Source organism: Pectinophora gossypiella, chromosome 27, assembly GCF_024362695.1.
Source record: "Pectinophora gossypiella chromosome 27, ilPecGoss1.1, whole genome shotgun sequence".
NCBI classification, from domain to species: Eukaryota; Metazoa; Arthropoda; class Insecta; order Lepidoptera; family Gelechiidae; genus Pectinophora; species Pectinophora gossypiella.
The window spans coordinates 5,723,974-5,744,658 of NC_065430.1; the positions used below are offsets into that span (position 1 = coordinate 5,723,974).

A 20,685-nucleotide genomic window follows, 5' to 3' on the forward strand; every position below is an offset into this window, starting at 1 on the left:
TTGCCCCCTTTTAGATACCCATAACCCACCTCTTCCGCATATAATAAAATAAAAAAAACTTACTTTTTCAAAAAAAAATGAAAAATTTTTCAACTCCAGCTTTCATAGTAATTTCCCTCGAAAATCGGCTATGTCCGTGGCTCATACAAAAACGACCAAAATTATTCTAAGTCTCGGACCCTTTTTGCGACACTACGTAGAATCAACTTTGAAAATTTTACAAGTCCAGCTTCCATAGTAATTTCTCTCGAAAATTCGGCTAAGTCGATGGCTCATACAAAAACGACCAAAATTATTCTAAGTCTCGGACCCTCTTTGCGACACTACGTAGAATCAACTTTTGAAAATTTTACAAGTCCAGCTTCCATAGTAATTTCTCTCGAAAATTCGGCTAAGTCGATGGCTCATACAAAAACGACCAAAATTATTCTAAGTCTCGGACCCTCTTTGCGACACTACGTAGAATCAACTTTTGAAAATTTTACAAGTCCAGCTTCCTTAGTAATTTCATTCGAAAATTCGGCTAAGTCGATGGTTCATACAAAATTGAAGTGAAATTTTTCTAAGTGTTGGGACCCCTTTTACGACACCCTAACCTCTATAACTACTAAGTAATTACTTTAGTTACTAGAAACCAATTTAAATAATCTTAATAATTTACACTACTTATAAGACGCACTAGGAAGATGATAGTTTTCGAACTAAGTAGGTAGGTACCTATCTACAAATGAAAATAAATTACTTAAGTCGTTAGTCGCAGCATGGCAGACACTAAAAGACTTGTCGCGCGAGACGACGTTTAACGCGAGCTTCGACTGATAAGAATCCGTATTCTGAGAAGCCCAACCCGTATTCTGAGAAGATCACTCCACTCGGCCTCAGCTGATTTTGGTATTTTAAAGTTAACATTTACATCCTCGACTTGAGGAATACTCACAACCCGGAGGTCCAGGTTTTGAATCCCGGTTGGGAAATATCACGAAAATTACTCTGTGATCCCTGGTTTGGTTAAGACACTACTGGCTGATCACCTGATTGTCCGAAAGTAAGATGATCCGTGCTTCGGAAGGCACGTTAAGCCGTTGGTCCCGGTTACTACTCTGATGTAAGTAAGTAGTCGTTACATGTGTCATGTCAGGGGCCTTTGGCGGCTCAATAGTAACCCTGACACCAGGGTTGATGAGGTTGGTACTCCACCTCACATTACTCTAGGTCCATATTGCTCTATGTGTAGGTACATGCGAGATGTTAAAGTAATTTTGTACGCCGCTGCCTGCCATACTTCCAACCATCGTATAAGAAAACCAGGTACTTATGCTCAATCCTATGATAAGCCGCCATTGCTAACCTATTTGATGACGTAAGTGTTACCATTAAATTAGTATCTCCAACATTCCAAGGACGTAAATTTTATTATTGAAAATTAAGTGAATTACTGACTGTGAAATCATTGTTTTAAGGTTACGCGGTTATTATCATAATTAAAACACATAATTTCAATATCAAATACATAAACAAGCGGCAAAGAAAGAGGGTAGACAGATATGTCTGCCCGTAGAAAATTATGGATCTACCTACTCCACTCCAATCTCATCAGTCATCCCGTGATCATGGCACTTGCAACAGTGTCGAAATATCGGGAGTCTCATATACCTGATTTAAACGCGGTATGTGTTTTAATTAAAGAAAGAAAGAAAGAAAGAAACATTTATTATTTAGGACACCACAGACACGGATGAAACGAATACGGATGGAATTACTTATGTAAGTAAATCTTTTACTAGAAGTTCAAAATTTCCTTGCAAAGTAAATTAAAAACATTGGTCGTGGGTAATTTATTTTTTACCAAATGGCAACGTAGGGTGGGGTGACGTCAGCTGGGCTAACCTGTCACTTTTGAGCATACCTGGTTTTCTTGTACCATGCTTTCGACTACGATTTGAAGGTCTGCAGCGTTCCCCAATAGCTGTCCGGGAGACAGTCCCACTCCCGGCCTGCCGCTGTGAGCCTCCATTTATTCGCTTACATTAGGACATTGTGTCCAGTATGTCGTGCCTCAATTTATGCCTGCGATTTCGGTTCGATAACATTTTTTTATGCATGATCTCGAAGAAAGCGTCTGTGGTAAACCGTCTTCCTGATCCTGGCTTATTCTGCAACCGTCAAAAGAAGATTTAGAACATAGCCACGGGATACGATTTAAATTAAGATATTTTGCTATACTTAAGTAGTTTTAAGAGCTGAAATAAATAAATTATTATATTGGCAGTATGATATGCTCGACTCCAGTGAATAAAGTCCTCAATTCGAGGATGTACTTAAATTCCGGGATGTTAGGGCGCTCCGTAACCGTAACCGAAACTATCGGATATCCGATATAAAAAATCATCCGTAACCGTAACCGAAATAAAAGTTTCGGATAATATCGGATAGGGGCGGAGCCTAATTGAGACACGTTGTGATCGGCTGGCTGCTGCCAGTGCCGCACGCATTGTTTGTTTTTTCTTCTTTTGTTGTCATAACATTTTAAATAACTTTTTGTTATGAATAAACCACTTTATTGGGTGCCTATTTCCATTTTACTTTTAAAATTCCTTAAAAAAATAATATCCGTAACAGAAATTATCCGAAACTAACGGATAATCCGAAATAATTTATTATCCGTAACCGTATCTGGTATAATAATAATCATTCCTATAACCATATCCGAAATTTCATATCCATAACATCCCTGCTTATAATACCAAAATGCTCAACTGAGGCCGAGTGGCGGAAGTTTCGAGTTAAAATCTTAGAATACGAGTAAGTATTCGAATTGTTTTCTTTACAATCCGGGGGACTTGTTTCATAGCGCGTATAGGTACAAAATTCATTAAGTCAATGTAGGGAAGACCGTCTGGGCTAAAAGACCGTATATTGCAAATAACTTCTAAATTTGAATAACTAGCGCCTTACGTCTCTGTCTATAAAACAGTCCCTAAAGAGCCAGTCCGAACTAAAAACCGTAGACGGCGCTAGTATGATTAATTTGGACAATATTGGTCCTGCAATTTTTTTTACCATTTCGCGCTTCAGAATACAGTAGTCAGTGGCGGATTTTTGATCAAAAAAAGTGGCAAATCGGAGGATTTTCAGAAGTTTTTCTGATCACTTAGGTTATTTATTGATCCATTAATATATTTGTTAAACATAATGCAGGAATATAGCTTTTATTTAGAATTTATACCCATGTGAAATTTTAAATTAGAAAATATAATAGTTGGGAAGACCGTCTACATTAAGAGAGGGAAGTCCGTCATATGCCGATCTTGCCTCAATCCAGACATTGTCAACTATTACAGCAGAGCGTATTTTATGCAAGACTAGTGAGATAGCATTTTGTGTCCCATTCTGTTAATATTTTGTGTTTGTGTGTGTTCACATACTAAATCTTACTGATACTACTTACCTAATATTAAGTAGGTAATGTGTGTACGTCACATAGTCTACCACTAGACAATCAAGACGCTTTTTAGTGACACCTCATTTGTTTAACTCTGATAAGTGCTTCAGGGGTTGGGAGGGAACAAACGTGTATACACACATACATACATACATAGCGCATAACCCTCTCTTTGCTTCACCGCAGTCGGGTAAACAATATGACGAAATGTTTACAACCACTGTCACCAAAGATATGCCGGTCTTGCCTTGTTTTACAAAATAATCATTTATCTGTGTAATGAAAGCCTTATTCATAAATCGGTAAAGTACGTAGGTATCAGAATGGCATTGTTGGTTCACCGCCTGAAAGTATTTTCATACGTCTAGGCCTACGATTTCTTACTAATAATGCGTTTTTCTTTTGTGGACGGACTTGCCTCACACTGCATTGGAAGACCGTCTACTTGGCATGTTTTAAAAAAACTATTGTACATCAAAAGATTACGGCGCTTTCTCTTATATTTAGACTTATAAACATAGCCAAGTAAATTATCTATCATACCCGATCATAGGTATAACTTGATCTACAAATGATATCTTCTTCACTAAACTTAGTCAAACTCAAATTTTAGAACAGTAAGCCGGTCTTCCCCACATTGACCTTACGTATTTACTTATCAACCATGATAGCGTTCGTACGCAAACTTAAAAACCCATTACACGCCCAAAGCTCGCCGCTACCATAACATGCCTGTCATTAGAGTTGTCTAAAGTTTAGTTTTTTGTTGACTCGCCGCCTGGTCTACAATCTGTTGTCTCATTGCCTTCCTCTTGCGGCGCTGTTGTAACACGCGATTTAAGTTGCGCATTACATAGCTATCATAATGGCCGCCGTTGCGGGACGCTGACTTGGAGCCCTGCGGACCAGCGGACAATGTGTGGGTGTGTCAAAAGGTACTGAAAAGTATCGGCGTCCGAAGGACGTAATATACGATCCCGACGACCCGATTACTCTAGCCATAGAGGCAACCAATCAGCTCGCGACACCAAACACTTCAGGACCCCGATACCGACCCCGCCGGCGTGGTCGACGATTTCCCTCAATCAGCGCTTATCGCTATCGACCCACTAGCGTCGATTAATTCTTTCAAATATTTTTCCACTCAGACGACGCCCTGAGCCGAGGTTCGCGGACAACTGGGCACCCTCAGGCCTGTTGTCTTAAACGTTGTGAGAGCCTTCAGCGCTCCCCATTTGTCCGGCCAAGTAGTTAATGCCATCTGCGGCAAATCTACAATAAGTCACGTCAAAAAAAGGTGTGTCAAAAGGCGGGAGACACAGGAATAAAACCGAGACATACTTAAGTACCTACTTTTACGTAACAAAGCGGGTGTCTCAATTTGAGATTGCCGGTTCGAGGCACAGGCCTAAACCAATGATTGTCGAATTCGTTTTCGAATTCATGTTTGGATCATGTTTGGATAAATGATTATCACGTGCCCAGCGGTGAAGGAAAACATCATGAGGAAACCCTCCCGAGAAATGCATTTCGGAGGTATTGTAACCTAACCTGTATTGGGCTGGTTTTCCCTTCGCGGGTTGGAAGGTCAGACAGGCAGTCGCTTCTGTAAAAAAACCGAACCTGTCACATCTTCAGGTTAGGTAAGCGGACTCTGTGAAAAACGGGATAATGCTAGGGGAAAATGGCGGGTAAGTGTTGGGTTTCTTTTTCTGTCTAAAATTGACGTGTAACGCGTGTTTACCCGCGTGATTACCCGTCCCTTTCCGTTTCGGTGGATAAGAAAATGACAGGTATAATTTGAAAATTAGTTGGTGTGTCGAGTTAAATCTCTCTCTCTTTATTTAAGAGCTGCGCTTTTGTGGGTGGAGTAATCGCCATTATTCCATAGATAGGGCGTGTACGGTGGTTGCCCCAATCGCCTTCCGTTCCGCAGTACACCGACCAATTTCTCAATCGGTGATGTTCTAGCTAGAGTCTTCTTCTATCGTGTGGGTTGTGAGGTGAATTACCAACCCCATCAACCCTGGTGTCAGGATTATTACTGAGCCGCCATAGGCCCCTGACATGACTCATGTAACGACTACGTACTTACATCAGTAAGTAATAACCGGGACCAACGGCTTAACGTGCCTTCCGAAGCACGGATCTTTTTACTTTTTGGACAATCAGGTGATCAGCCTGTAATGTCCTAACCAAACTAGGGATCACAAAGTGATTTTTGTGATTTGTCCCCACCGGGATTCGAACCCGGGTCCTCCGGATCGTGAGCCCAACGCTCAACCACTGGGCCACGGAGCTAGAGTTAAAATTCCACTTGATATTAACTCTAAATCATCCCCCTCAGTATTCGTTACGATTTCACTAACACCCTGATACCTAGCTGTTACCATCAAGCAGACTTACGGTTGTCGCGTCGTTGTCCAACCCGAAATACTTTCGCTGCGGCACCAGATAGATCACCATATCGGCCTCCGCGACGTGGTACAACACTATCACTGAGAAATACATAACATAAACAGCCTAATACGTCCCACTGCTGGGCACAGGCCTCCCCTCAATCAACCGGAGGGGGTATGGAACATAGTCCACCACGCTGCTCCACTGCGAGTTGGTGGAGGTGTTTTTACGGCTAATAGCCGGGACCAACGGCTTAAAGTGCCCACCGAAGCATGGAGTGTAAATATGTATTTTTTGCGAAATAAATATTTTTCTTTCTTTGTTTCTGATTGTACCTATGTCATCATCATCAATTTAAGAGCCACGCTCTTGTCGGTGTAGCATTTTCCATTCCAGTCTATCAAAGGCCAATTCCTTGACTTCCCTATAAGACACGACGTTAACCTTTTCTTTAATCTGTTCCATGTAAGCTCTTCTTGGTCTTCCCCTTCCTCTCTTTCCTTCTAGCTTTCCTTCTATGATGTTTTTAATGAATTCGTCGTGTCTTATTAGGTGTCCAATCATCTTGCCTCTTCTGTCCTCAATAAAATACTCTCCATGCTACTTTTTACCTATGTATGCAATATATATTATTGTATGTATGTATGATATAAACACTTACATTCAAAACAGAATAAAAAAGCGAAAATCCCGTGAAATGAGTTGTTGCCCATTTTAATAGGTATCGGCTAACTAAGATTTTAAAACGGCAAAATCAATTTCGTTTAACGACTGTACGCAGTTTAAGAATGATTGATTTCCTTTAAGGCTTGTGTCTCATACCCGACGAGGAAGCGAAGCGATCAACTATTTTCTCCAGTCTGCCACAACCACCGGTCACCTTTATATGAGAAACTAGCTTTTGCCCGCGACTTCGTCCGCGTGGCGTGTTATAAAAGAGAGATCTTTGTGTGTGTGGGAGTGCATGTCAAATTTCAAGCATCTAACTTATGCAGTTTAGATTTTTTCATACAAATGTTTTTTCCCACTAACTCCCGTTCCCGTGGGAATTCTGCAATATCCTGTTGCAACTAAGCTTTAAGTTTACTATAAGAATTTCGAGAATTCATTTCTTAGTGCACCTCTACGGTACCTAAGCTACGTCCCTTCCAAATTTCAAGTGCCTACGTTTAGCCGTTTAGGCTGTGCGTTGATATGTCAGTCAGTCAGTTTCTTTTATATATTTAGATACACGGTGTTAGTGACATTGTATCGACTACTGAAAGGGATATGTCACATCACGATTCTGAGTTAATATCAAGTGGATTTTTCTGTCGCAAAAATCATGTATTTTTCAATTCTATACAGTGCGCGTGAACGTCAAATATGTGGTGTTTGAAAAACGAGTTTTTTTTATACGACGAATCCTGCTGGATTGAAGACAATAAATACACATTATATAGGTACATATATTTATTGATTTCACAAATATTTGTTCACTATATGTAATCAGAAAGACATGGTATAACTGAAGTAGTAACTTAGTTTTATAAAAATCACTCATTTAAGTAAGCAAGAACTTACTACGTAGGTAAATAAAATCTTTTATTTGTTAAAGAATAAAACATAGGTGCATGATTATATGATTATTAATAACAGCATCTCGCCTGTTACCCCGAAAGGGTAGGCAGACGTGTATAGGTATGTTATAAAAAAGATTTAAAAAAAAATGATTGTAGTGCCCTGAACAACCGTATACTAGTGCTAATTCGTGCAGACGCCATATAATTTTATTTTAAGTTATACCTGTCATTTTCTTATCCGCCGAAAAAGAAAGGGACGGGTAATGGACAGGCACAAAATTTTAGCGTCAATTTTAAGCGGAAATCTAAAACAACCGTCTAAAAATTTTACATCGGCCAATAACCCGACAGAGTTAAGTAGACAGCACGTCATCGGATAACCTATTTTATGCGTGCGGGTTATTCATTCGTTTTAAAATTAACTTGTTGACAATCCGTCCCTTTCCTTTTCGGCGGATAAGAAAATGACGGGTATAACTTAAAATAAAATTAGGTGTCTGCAGGAATCAGGGCCATTATAATATAAAAAGGAAAGCACATCACGCGTCAATCTCTAGCGCACCGCGGGCAGCGAGCGTTTGATTTTAGTATAATGACATGAATTCGGTAACAAACAAATTCGGCTGTCATTGGTTAAGGCCTGTGCTGGATACGAACCTGCGACCTCAAAGTGAGAGGCAAGCGTTCTACCAACTGGATTACCACGGCACAAACAAATCAGACTTTACTCTCATAATTAAAGTATAAAACAATTTGTTTAAAAACATTTTTGTACTTAAATTTTTTAAACAGAACAAGTTCAGTACAATTACATCCATATTCTAAGATGTCAACTCAAAACTTCCTCCATTCGACTCACATACAGGGTGTTAGTGACATCGTAACGAATACTGAGGGGGATGATTCAGACCATGATTCTGAATTAATATCAAGTGGAATTTTCCGTCGCAATAACCATGTATTTTTTGGTTTTTTAAAATTATTTTCAATTGTATACTTTTGCGATGGAAAAAAATCCACTTGATATTAACTCAGAATAATGAGCAATCAGAGTTACAGGAAGGCCTTAAGGCCGCCTCAGCTGAAAACGCAGTCGTGGAAGAGTCGAGAACATCTAAGAATACTGGTTACAATTCTAACAAGCTTGATGTGGCTTTTGCCAGCAAAGCGTTACAGCACTTGAGAGCGAATGACAATCATTATCCACCTTGATCTGTTTTGAACTCATCACCGCTTCATAAGTTCTGTTGAGTTCTTTCAGCCGTGTCTCGTCCTTGATCTCCAAAACTGCGCTTGGCTCGTTGTTGGCTTGTGGCTTGTCACTCGCGTGGCGTGAATTGGCTTCTTTCAGACTTAGAGCCTTCGGTTTTTGGCGGTTTCTGTCTCTTTTTCTATTAAGATTTTCACAATTACGGTTTTCCAAGTCATGTCTCAGATCTCTTGTAGTGTACAGGCCAGTTTGAATGTTTTTGGAAGATTTTATGGGTTCCTTGCTTCTGCGGTTATCGGTGCCAATTGAAGAATTTGAAGCTTCTCGTTTGTTTGTGCTATGTCTTCGGCGCTTTCGCTTTTCGCCACTATTGGAGTTAGCATTAGAATCATTGTTGACATACGATTTGTCATTTTTACCAAGTTTTGTGTCGAGGACGGGTTTATTTGTTTGACTCGCTTGAGGAATAGCGTTGATGATGTTGTTGTCAGCTGATTTCCTGCGGAATGCAGTTTCCGGGTTCGGTACAGGAAAATGAGTCTGTCTTAAGTCTTCGGGTTTAGGCAGAATGTTACTTTGACGCCTTTCTTGACTTGTAACGGTGTGCTGTGGATTCGTTCTTGTTGGTTTATGCTCATCAGCGATGGATCTTAAATATTTTTCCTGTACGTCCTTCCACGTAGCACAATAATGGTCGATTTCTTCGGTAGACTCCGGTGTGAAATGTTGGAATGTCAGGGTTGTTACTTCATCGAATATTCCTTTGCCACTTGCGTTTGAAAGTTCGGTATCACTTATGTCTTCTATTGCTATTGTTATGCCCGTTCCACCCTGATTGTGTTCGTCTTTGATTCTAACTTTATCCTCTTCGTGGATTGAATTGACGGTTTCGACGCCTTCTTCAAAGTTCTCTTTTCCAATAGGCGCGTTAACGATCTCGGGACCCCGTGTTGTGTCAGTGCTCGGGAATTCTTCAGGAATCACTCTATCATCATAATTTTTATTTCTGTTATCTTCATTCTCCAGAGTATTGGCACTCGCATAAGGGACTCTGTCACCGTTAGAGTTGGTACAAGAAACTCTGTCACTGTTAGAGTTTGCATAAAGGACTCTGTCATCGTTAGAGTTGGCAAAAGAGACTCTGTCACCGTTAGAGTTTGTATAAGGGACTTTGTCGCCGTTAGTGTTGGCATAACAGACTCTGTCACCGTTAGAGTTGACATAAGACACTCTGTCTTCATAAGAGTTGGCATAAGAGACTCTGTCTACATTAGAGTTCGCGTAAGATACTCTATCACCGTTAGAGTTCTCAAAGTCACGGTGGACGGATTTCGACTTCCCATCATGGATTTCTTCCGTAAAACTTGGAATAGAATTCCGATTTTCTTCATCAGTTTTCTTGTGACGATTTACTTCTTCCGAGGAGTGAGGAGGCCGCTCGTACATCCTCGTACTTTGAATAGTATCTGCAATATAATGAATGATATTAGATATAACAGAAAGGTCAGGTGTGGGTACTTAGTTCATCTTGCGACGAATGTAACTTTAACTTCCCCAATTGAAATAATGTTATGGCAATAGGCTCGTTCCGTCGCCTCGAGCACTTCGTCCATTCTCTCTCTCGCTCTAGCAAATGACGGACCTGAATGACAGAAAAGGATAGAAGTATATGAAAGTGCGATGGGCTAGATGTAGTTTAACCCTGGTCCTTACCTTCCTTAGGTATATCAGAGAGGCTTCCAACTCTTCTGTTGTTCCTGTTCGAGTTTGCATGCTTATCATGGCTGTAGGATCCCTCGCTGGATCGGGTAGAACTTAAGCCGGGAGTCACGTTCATGTACAGTTTTGATCCCGAACTGTGTGAGGAGACCGATGCGCACCCTGTAAGGGGATATGGTGACGTATTGGCATCATCTCCTTAGCGCTAGACATAAAATAACAAATATATAGCCATAGAGGCAGCCAATCAGCTCGTGACACCAAACACTTCAGGACCCCGATACCGGCGTGGTCGACGACATCGCTCAATCCGCGTTTATCGCTATCGACCCACTCGGATCGATTAAGTCTTTCAAATATTTTTTCCTCTCAGACGACGCCCTGAGCCGAGGTTCGCGCCCAACTGGGCACCCTCAGGCCTGTTGTCTTAAACTTTGTACCGGGTGAGAGCCTTCAACGCTTCCCATTTGTCCGGCCAAGTAGTTAATGCCATCTGCGGCAAATCTACAATAAGTCACGAAAAAATAAATATATATATTTTATACCCCCCGCTGTAAAACGAATCTTGGTTTAAGAATATAATTATTTTTGTAATAATCTCAGATCTTGATGATCCGCTACAAATACAGGGTGTTAGTGACATCGTAACGAAAATTTTGAGGAATGATTCAGACCATGATTCTGAGTTGATATCAAGTGGAATTTTCCGTCGCATGAATATGGAACTGAAAATAATTAAAAAAACAAAACACGCCATGAATTTTCCGACAGGAAATTCCACTTGGTATCATCTCAGAATCTTAATCTGAATCATCCCTGAAAATTTCGTTACGATGTCACTAACACTCTGTATATTAAAGTTACCTAAATTTCCAAACCCGTTCATGTCTCTTCTCTCCCAGTCGTTGCAGCTTCTGGACGATTTGTATCCTGAAACAATCAAATAAAGTAGGCATATAATTTAATTTCCTTTAATTTATTTTTTAATATTACTATTTGAAGTGTGTCAGGATCGAAGCAAATGGAATTCTATAGTCTCTGCTTACCTCGGTGGGAAATAGGCGTGAGTTTATGTATGTGTGTATGTTTAATATTGCTATCAGGACAACCTGAAACCTACAGATTTTAGGGTACATACAAGGTATAAGTGAAACCGTACCGAATACTGAGGGGGATGATTCAGACCATGATTTTGAGGTAATATCAAGTGGATTTCAAAATCTTTTAGTAGTTTTTAATTATTTTCAATTCTATACTTTTGCGATGGAAAATTCCACTTGATATTAACTCAGAATAATGAGCTGAATCATCCCTCTCAGTATTCGTTACGATATCACTTACACCCTGTATAGATATCGAATTCCGGTAAAACATTGCCTTGAGGATAGCAGTTACTGGACTGCGCCCCTAAATTTATAAATACAACCACAAACCATGATAAAGTCCATGGTAGATCGCAGTGCAGTGAAAAAAGAATGACATGTTAATATGTATGACTCACTATTGCCATGAGAGCTGCGGTCAGCTCGTCCAGCATGCATTCTCTTTCTGCTTGAGGAGTGTTGCGATGACGAGCTTCCTTCTGAAACCAATATTTTAAATTTTTTTTTAGAACACTCACCCGTGCCTTGGGAAACTCACAAAGAGAAAGTTAAATCGAAAAAGATTCTAACTCTTGTTAATTTATTGTGTTAGTGACATCGTAACAAATACTCAGGGGGATGATTCAGACCATGATTCTGAGATGATATCCAGTGGATTTTCCGTCGCTAAAGTATGGAACGGAAAATAATTAAAAAAGAACACTAAAATTTTCATGATTTTTCCGACAGGAAATTCCACTTGATATCAACTCTGAATCATGGTCTGAATCATCCCCCTCAGTATTCGTTACGGTGTCACTAACACCCACACCTACTTGTATGGCTACTGTATGTACTTGTAAGGGGTGTAAGTGACATCATAACGAATACTGCAGGGGATGATGCTGCACTAACACCCTGTATTTGGGTCCTCTATATTCTTTCAAATTACCTACCTACCGACCTACCTAAGGGGTGGAGACGATACACACAAAGTAGAGCAGATTGGCGCATGATGGAGGAGGCCTATGTCTCAGGACAGCCCGATTAGAATAAGTACTACATATAATAAACCTATGTAAAGTAAAACTGTACATCGGTGAATAAAGCCTATTTTTATTTTATTTTCTTTCAAATTATTTATTTGTGGTGTTTATGTCAGGATTGAAGGAAACTGAATTCAATAACCTCTGCTTTACCCGGTAGGAAATAGGCGTGAGTTTATGTATGTTTGGGTTTCAACTTTCGACTATGCAGGTCAGATATTGTGAGATATTGGTATAAAAGTTTACATTTCAGATTGAAATTTTATGACATAAATAGCAAAATTCCCTTTATTACATAGACTGAATACACTTCAAAATACATATAACATAAACAGCCTATATACGTCCCACTGCTGGGCACAGGCCTCCCCTCAATCAACCGGAAGGGGTATGGAGTATACTCAACCACGCTGCTCCAATGTGGGTATTGACTGACTTCAAAATACATATTTCTTACATTTATTTAAGTATCTAAAATATATAAGCAAATAAAAATCTTATATGATCTGTAAAAAAAAGACTAAGCCTCACAAAGGCTTGATTGCAAAGAGAATGTAATCACTATGTTTACTCATAAAGCAACACAACCTCGGGCCCGAGTGTTTACTTCATTGCACTGGAAATAAGTACCTAATGTGGGACTTTTCAGTGTACGTTCCTCAAAATCAATATAGATGGCGCTGTACAGGTTTTTCTTTGTTTAACCTAATTTCATGGATACCAGACATATGCATCTTTTATCTTTGTTTTTAGGTACAAATGATGACAATTATTGTTCTATGCTGTTCTGCTGCTTGTCTTCCCAGGCATGTCGTAAAAACCGACAGGGGGATTGTGTCCTCTAACATGATGGACCAATATTATGGGCGATAGGCTCCCTTATCACCATAGTGTTTACCATATCCACCTTACGACATCGTATCAACACTGGCTGCAAGGTGTCTTTGATTACTTGTGGCTCTGCCCACCCCATTAGGGATTATGGGCTTGAGTTTATGTATGTACCTATAGTATTTTTCGTTTGGACTATGAAGACATGTAGTATTTGTGCAATAAAGAATTATTTCACCTATTATTCTGATCAAAATCAAGAGAAGCATATTTCTATACATAAAATAAAAATAAATATCAAGCAACAATTAGTTTGATATAATAAGAAAATTAAACTAATTATCACAAAAAGTGAACAACGCCATCTATCGTGTGTTTGGGGAACGTCGATTGGAAAGTCGCTCATTACGTAAGTATTCAAGATTGTTTGCATTTAGCAAGTAATTTGTCTGCCTTTTTAAACAATTATAGCGGTTATATTATATCTTATCCAACTTACCATCATCATATGACATCTTCGCCGCAGCAATCAAATTTTTCAATTCCAGTTTCAATTCTTCGGTCGCCAAGAGGATTTCCATCCTTGCAAGGTTCGTCTGACTTCTAAATGCGGCTTTGAGAGCCCTAATCTTATCTCTCTTTAATTTAGCAAGCATCAATTTTGATTCAAGCTCCTCCCGCGATAAACCGCGCAGTTTACAACACGCCAGATACAAATTATGAATTGTTACATCTACATCTTCACACTGATCACCTGGAACAATTTCCTCGAACAACATATCCAACAAATTCGTCATTTTTAAGCGAACTTTTCATGGAAATCAATATTAAATTTAGCAACTCCGAACGAAAGGCGAGAGGTAGGTAGACGGCAAAAGTTTCTGACTGACTAGCGATGGGCGTTATTAACCATAACTGGTTATATATGCAGTTACGAGCTCGAACAGTGATCACTCGTTTTCCACTACAACAAAAACTAGTGATATTCATAACGCCATTTAAACGATCGAAATAGGCATCAGTCTTCAATAACTCTTTTAATCACAACGCCATAAAGTTAAATCGAATTCACTCTTATGTTTAAGGCATAGCGTCGATGTTTGGCTACTTTCACTACTCACGCAAAATCACTGGTTTTACAATATTCGTAATGACTACGTGTGCGTGAAGAAGAATTAAGTTATACTGCTACCTAACCAAACGATTTTACGTTACAATTATCACGTTTGCTTCAGAACGTTGTGAAAATAACTAGTTATAAAAATCACTAGTTAAGAAACTAGTTATTGGAAATCACATAACGCTTACGTTACGTTATCTCAAAAACCGATAACGACCCATCGCTATGACTGACTTCTGTTTTTTTTTGGGGGAAAGGCAAAGGCAATGCTGTGCAGCCATAGTGTTGTGCGTTAGGAAATGGTAATGTTGGAGTCGAGCGATTTTTATTCAACGAATCAAGGAATTCAATATTTTAGTACCATGTAGTGTTTTATTTATTTATTTTTATATTTGTATTTAAATTAAATTCATGGTTTAAACAATAGAGTAAGAAGCATATACATGAACGCTTGATTCTCACTGTGAGGTCGCAGGTTTGAATCCCAGCACGGGCTGTCGCGAGCGCCGAGCGCCGCGAGGACGTTTGTCAACCAACATTCATCACTGGCAACCCTATCCGGAAGTAGCGATCTATCTCACCGCGACATCTACCGCGACCTTCGATCGAGGCGGACGTGCGCTTCCGATTATAACAATTTTATATTTTTCTAAAATAATACATCGCTCTATTCTCAACCTTGTTTTGTACAAACAGTGAATTTAGTTTTGTGTAAAACTGCGCGTGCGTTTTAAAACCTTATATCGTCATTGAAGCTGAATCTACTCCGGCGCACCTCCGCGGGAAGAGTACGGCTGCATTTTTTTTCTCACACCTCACTATATATTAACCAGTGGCGTTACCAGTCATCATGAGCCACCACCAATCGCCTATTAAACAGCGGGAGGGGTCTAATTACACTGGCTCTCAACAAGATCTCACGGGCTATGATTCTACCGCCTCGGATTCGCAAGTCACTAAACGAAAACGTAAACAACCTGACTCGGATCATGTACAAAAGCAGGATTTTGAAGAATTTAAGACCGAAATGAGGAGCTTCTTACAGGATTTTAAGACAACAAGCAATGAATACATGCATAATATTAGCTCGGAATTAGCCGAAATAAAGACTCAAGTAAACTCGATGTCTACCTCCCTTGATAATTTAACTCAAGAACATAATCAGTTCAAGTCGCAGCTTTCCGACCTTACGGATTCATTGAACTTTCATTCTAATTCCTTCGATGAACTTAGGAACCACACTGATTCGATCTCTAAGGACGTCGCTAACCTGAAGAATACCGAACAGGAACTCAATCACTGCAAACAACAATTATGCGATTTACAACGTGAATTTAATATCCAGCAACAACGAGAACGCCTACATAATATTGAGATCTCAGGGCTTCCTGAGAAAAATACTGAAAATCTTACCCAGTGTCTACTATTAATTTGTGAATACATAGGCGTACAAGTGACTAAGGAAGACATTATCACTATTCATCGTGTACCTTCTCGAGTACCTAACTCACGCTTGCCTAAAAATATAATAGTAAAACTGAAAAATCAACTCATCAAAGATACTATTATATCGGCGATTCGTAGGAAGAAAGGACTAACAATACAAGATATTGGGCTGTCTGTCACGGGAGAACAACAACAACAACGTATCTACATAAATGAGCATTTAACGCCATTTTACAAAATGCTCCATAAGAAGACACGAGAAGCCGCTTCTACTTCTAATTACCAATATGTCTGGATTCGCAACGGTAAAATATTCGTCCGAAAAAACGACACATCTCCACCTATCCACATACGGGATTACATAGACTTAAAAATAGTGAAGTGATAATCATATTGTGTGTTTTTCTATTGTGTTTAACGTATTTAAAAAGCATAAATGGCAACACTGATATATTTATTACAACTACGAGTATGTCGATAAATCATAGCCTTCAGCTATTGATGTATGTATTATACACTATGCATAGTAAGTACATATTTATTTATATTTATGCCATTGTTTCAGGTTATAAACCTTACTATTTACTATTTATATACAGACATGCATGCCTCATCTCACTTATATCCATATATCTATTATATAATACACATAACCTTCATGTTTATACTTATACTTTAACTATAACTTCAAAACTTTACGTCCATTACCTACTATGTCTACACACACTCCGACACGAACACTTACAACTCATTGTACTCACACTCCCCTTGTTAAACCGCGACTGCACTCAATTACTAGAAGAATATATACTGCAATATATAACCCAAGTATTTATACATAGACATACGCTTATATGCAAATACTATTTACTGCGAATAACATATTTATTTTCTAATATACATAATTACCATCTTAATCATAACCGTGAATGCTTTGTATCCACACATTTTTTATGTTTCAATCAACTCGGACATTTTATCTGGCCAACTTATCCTAACGTTTCATACCTTTTATTCAATCTAAACGACTGTTTGTTACGTATCATAAATGGCTACTGGTTACCTCAAAGATAGAAACCTGAACATATATTACCAAAATGTTCGTGGGCTAAGGACCAAATGTCTCCAACTATATAACAATATATTATTACATGACTATGACGTAATACTGATTAATGAAACATGGCTACAGGATGATATCCTAAACACAGAGCTCTGTGATGGTCGCTATGAGATATTTCGTTGTGATCGTAATAATGTAGTTACAAATAAGTCATGCGGCGGTGGAGTTATGATCTGCACGAAGCGAGAACTTGAAGCCGAGTTATGTAAACAATGGAAGGGCTCCGCGGCTACTGAGACGCTTTGTGTGTCTGTCCCATCACGAATACTCCACTCTTCTTCTAATTTACATATAGTAACAGCCTATGTCCCTCCGGATCCTAGTGACATTACTACCCGACTAAACCTTATAAAAAATAATATACAACACATTATGGACTGCTTTCCTTCTGATAATGTTATTGTGGTCGGAGACTTTAATTTAACATGGATTACTTGGAATAGCTCGAATACCTATTGTATAAAAAAATCACCTTCTCAAGAAATAACGGACGCATCTACATCATTTTTGGATGAATTATTTTTCCTAGGTTTAAATCAATACAACTTAATTTGTAACTATAAAGGTAATTTTCTTGATTTATGTTTAAGCAATCTTCCATGCACTTCAGATCGCTGTTCGCAACCGATTATTAAAGAGGATGTTGCACACCCCTCACTAGATATTGATGTTTTGGATTTGCATATCTTTCCCATCTTAGTAAATAATATACCCCGGTACAATTTCTACAAATGCGATTATGACAAGATCAATGATTACTTAAGGACTATTGAATGGGCCGAATTGCTGACACATTGTAACACAGTTGACGATGCTGTAGATATATTTTACAACGAATTACAACGATGTTTCGCTGAGTTTGTTCCTATCTCTAAAATAAATAAAAATAACACATATCCATACTGGTATAGTCAGGCTCTGATAAAGGTTGACCGTGAAAAGGTGAAAATTCATAAGAGGTGGAAAAAATTTGGCAACCCTAGAGATTACGATGAATTCTCCCTTCTGAGAGAGAGACAGCATCGTTTACAACAACTCTGTTTCAATAAGTTCAGTAGCAACGCAGAAAAATTCATTAAAAAATCCCCGAAATATTTTTGGAAATATGCTAAGTCTAAAAGGGGGGGATCCTCATATCCGAAGAAATTTACTTACAAAAATATTTGCTATACCGATGGTCATAATATCTGCTCAGCATTCAGTAATTTCTTTGAAAACGTTTTTATATCTCCAACTACAGCTGATCAAGCCCACCAATCAACAACTTGCACCTATTCTTGTAACGAAATTTTATCATATATTAATGTCAATGAACAAATCATTTTAAAACTACTTCGTTCTTTAGACAGAAACAAAGGAGCCGGCTGTGACGGAATCCCTCCGATTTTTCTTGCCTCGTGTGCCGATGGTCTTTCATTACCTGTCACTATATTGTTTCGTAGGTCACTTAAGGAGTGTGTTTTTCCCGCTGTTTGGAAGCGGGCCCAAATCGTTCCAGTACATAAGAAGGGATCAAAGTCCATGATAGAAAACTACCGTCCAATTTCAATTTTAAATACAATTAGTAAGCTATTTGAAAAATTAATATATGACCAAATTTACTCCCTCATTGTGAAGGGCATACCTCAAACCCAGCATGGCTTCCTTCGAGGACGCTCCACAACATCAAACCTTGCCTTATTTTCAAACTTTGTGCTTAGTGAAATGGAGGGTGGGGGACAGGTGGACGTGATCTACACGGATTTCGAGAAGGCTTTCGACCGCGTGGACCACAAAATACTTCTTAAAAAACTGGAAAGCCTAGGTATTCACGGAGATCTCTTGCGTTGGGTCCGCTCCTACTTAAGTAACCGCTCCCAAATTGTTGTTCTTGGTGGATACAGATCGGACTTGGTCGCTATTCCTTCTGGAGTTCCTCAGGGATCGCACCTCGGTCCTCTCTTTTACAATGCCTATATTTTTGACATTTACTACGCTATCAAAAACGCCAAGCACTTATTATACGCCGATGATAAGAAAATCTACATGACGACTCGCTGTGTTGCTGACTGTAGGCTATTGCAAGAAGATCTTAATAATTTATTCACTTACTACTCTGAAAACCGAATCTCTGTCAACATTGGCAAATGTCAATGCATTAGTTTTACTCGGAAGATAACACCTTTAAACTTCTCGTACCACTTCAACGGCGTTGTTATTCAGAGGACCGAGGTGGTGCGGGACTTGGGAGTTACCTTCGACACGAAAATGCTCATGTCCACTCACATAGACACAATCACCAATAAAGCCTATCGCAACCTTGGTTTTGTTATCCGCACCTGTCAGCCTTTCTTTTGTCCCATAACTATTAAAATAGTGTACTACGCATATGTTCGTAGCATATTAGAGTATGCCAGTACTATTTGGTCTCCACAATATCATGTGTATATAAACCGTATTGAAAGCATACAGAAAAGATTCGTTAAACACCTTAACTTCAAATGTAGGAAAATAAACCGTGAAGCCACGTATGATGAGGTTTGTCGGGCACACAGTCTTCTTACACTGGAACAACGTCGCGACGTACTGGATATGGGTCTGCTATTCGACGTTATCCGCGGTCGTCTCGACTGTACTGAACTTCTAGGTAATGTCACTTTTAATACACCGAAGCGTCGGTCTAGGCATACAGCCCTATTTCACGCGCCATTTCATACAACTAATTATGGTAGAAACTCTGTAATGACCAGAGTTTTAAACACCTATAATCAACATTTTAATTCCGAAGGGGACATTGATCCCTTTATTGGATCTAAACAACTATTTATAACTAAAATAAAACGTCATATAAACACAGATGGTCAATAAGTAATTTTTACAATGCAATGCGAAGCAGTGCATCGCGGAACGGTGGAGTGCAGTGTAATGCAATACAAACAGTACAATACAATATGATACAATACAATACAACACACAACAAAACAACACACAACACATAACACACAACACACAACGCACAACACACAACACAACACCATCACAATGCAATACAATTTAACGCAATGCAAAACGATACATTACAATACAATTCCATTGCAACATGACACAAATACACAATATAACAATCACTTCATACGACAGCACTACAATATAATATTTGTTACTTTATTATATTATTATTACATTATTCAGTATTATTATTTATTACTATTTATGTATTATTATTTTTGTATATGTATATGTATGTATATATGTGTGTATATGCATATCTTCTTATCGGTGTTTCTTTAATCAAACAATTTGCTTTTGTATTCTTATTTTTTATCAATACATATGTTCGCCTCCATCAAATTGTAAACCGAGGATAGTTATAATTGGCTTATAAATTTCATCTTTGTACTGTAACCTTAAAATGTAAAGCTGTTACTATCCCTACGAATAAATAAATAAATAAATAAATATCTAGTTTATGGTCAACGAATCTTAACGGCATCTTCAGTTTCGTACTTTCGTTCGTTAGTTACACACGCGCCGCATCCCACGAAGCAAGAAACCACATGGGCTGTTTTCCCTAAAGCTGAGTAAGTATACTTTATTTTCTAAAATAATTTCTAAGTAGTGGAATGAGGTCCTTTTACAAAGGACGCCACCGCCATTGTTGACCAGTCCATGGACAAATTGTTGTCTTAATGTCTACTGTCTATTTATTTGTACTCTCTTGTGTA

The 20,685-nt window shown here is 38.8% G+C and overlaps 2 protein-coding genes and 1 long non-coding RNA gene across 3 annotated transcripts in view; 1 reads left to right on the forward strand and 2 right to left on the reverse strand.

Moving 5' to 3' along the window:
• Positions 1-20,685, reverse strand: part of LOC126378958 (uncharacterized) — a 170,779-nt gene that overhangs the window by 93,672 nt on the left and 56,422 nt on the right. The gene's annotated exons all lie outside the window — the stretch shown is intronic.
• The window catches only part of LOC126379042 (uncharacterized), a 106,811-nt gene that overhangs the window by 9,792 nt on the left and 76,334 nt on the right, over positions 1-20,685 (forward strand). The window lies entirely within an intron of this gene.
• Positions 7,286-14,632, reverse strand: LOC126378848 (uncharacterized). Its single transcript, XM_050027311.1, has 5 exons — positions 13,792-14,632; positions 11,835-11,915; positions 11,198-11,263; positions 10,328-10,495; positions 7,286-10,080 (listed from the first exon to the last, which is right to left on the reverse strand). The coding sequence occupies exons 1-5, from the start codon at positions 14,087-14,089 to the stop codon at positions 8,540-8,542; spliced, it is 2,154 nt and encodes a 717-aa protein (XP_049883268.1). The 5' UTR covers positions 14,090-14,632; the 3' UTR covers positions 7,286-8,539.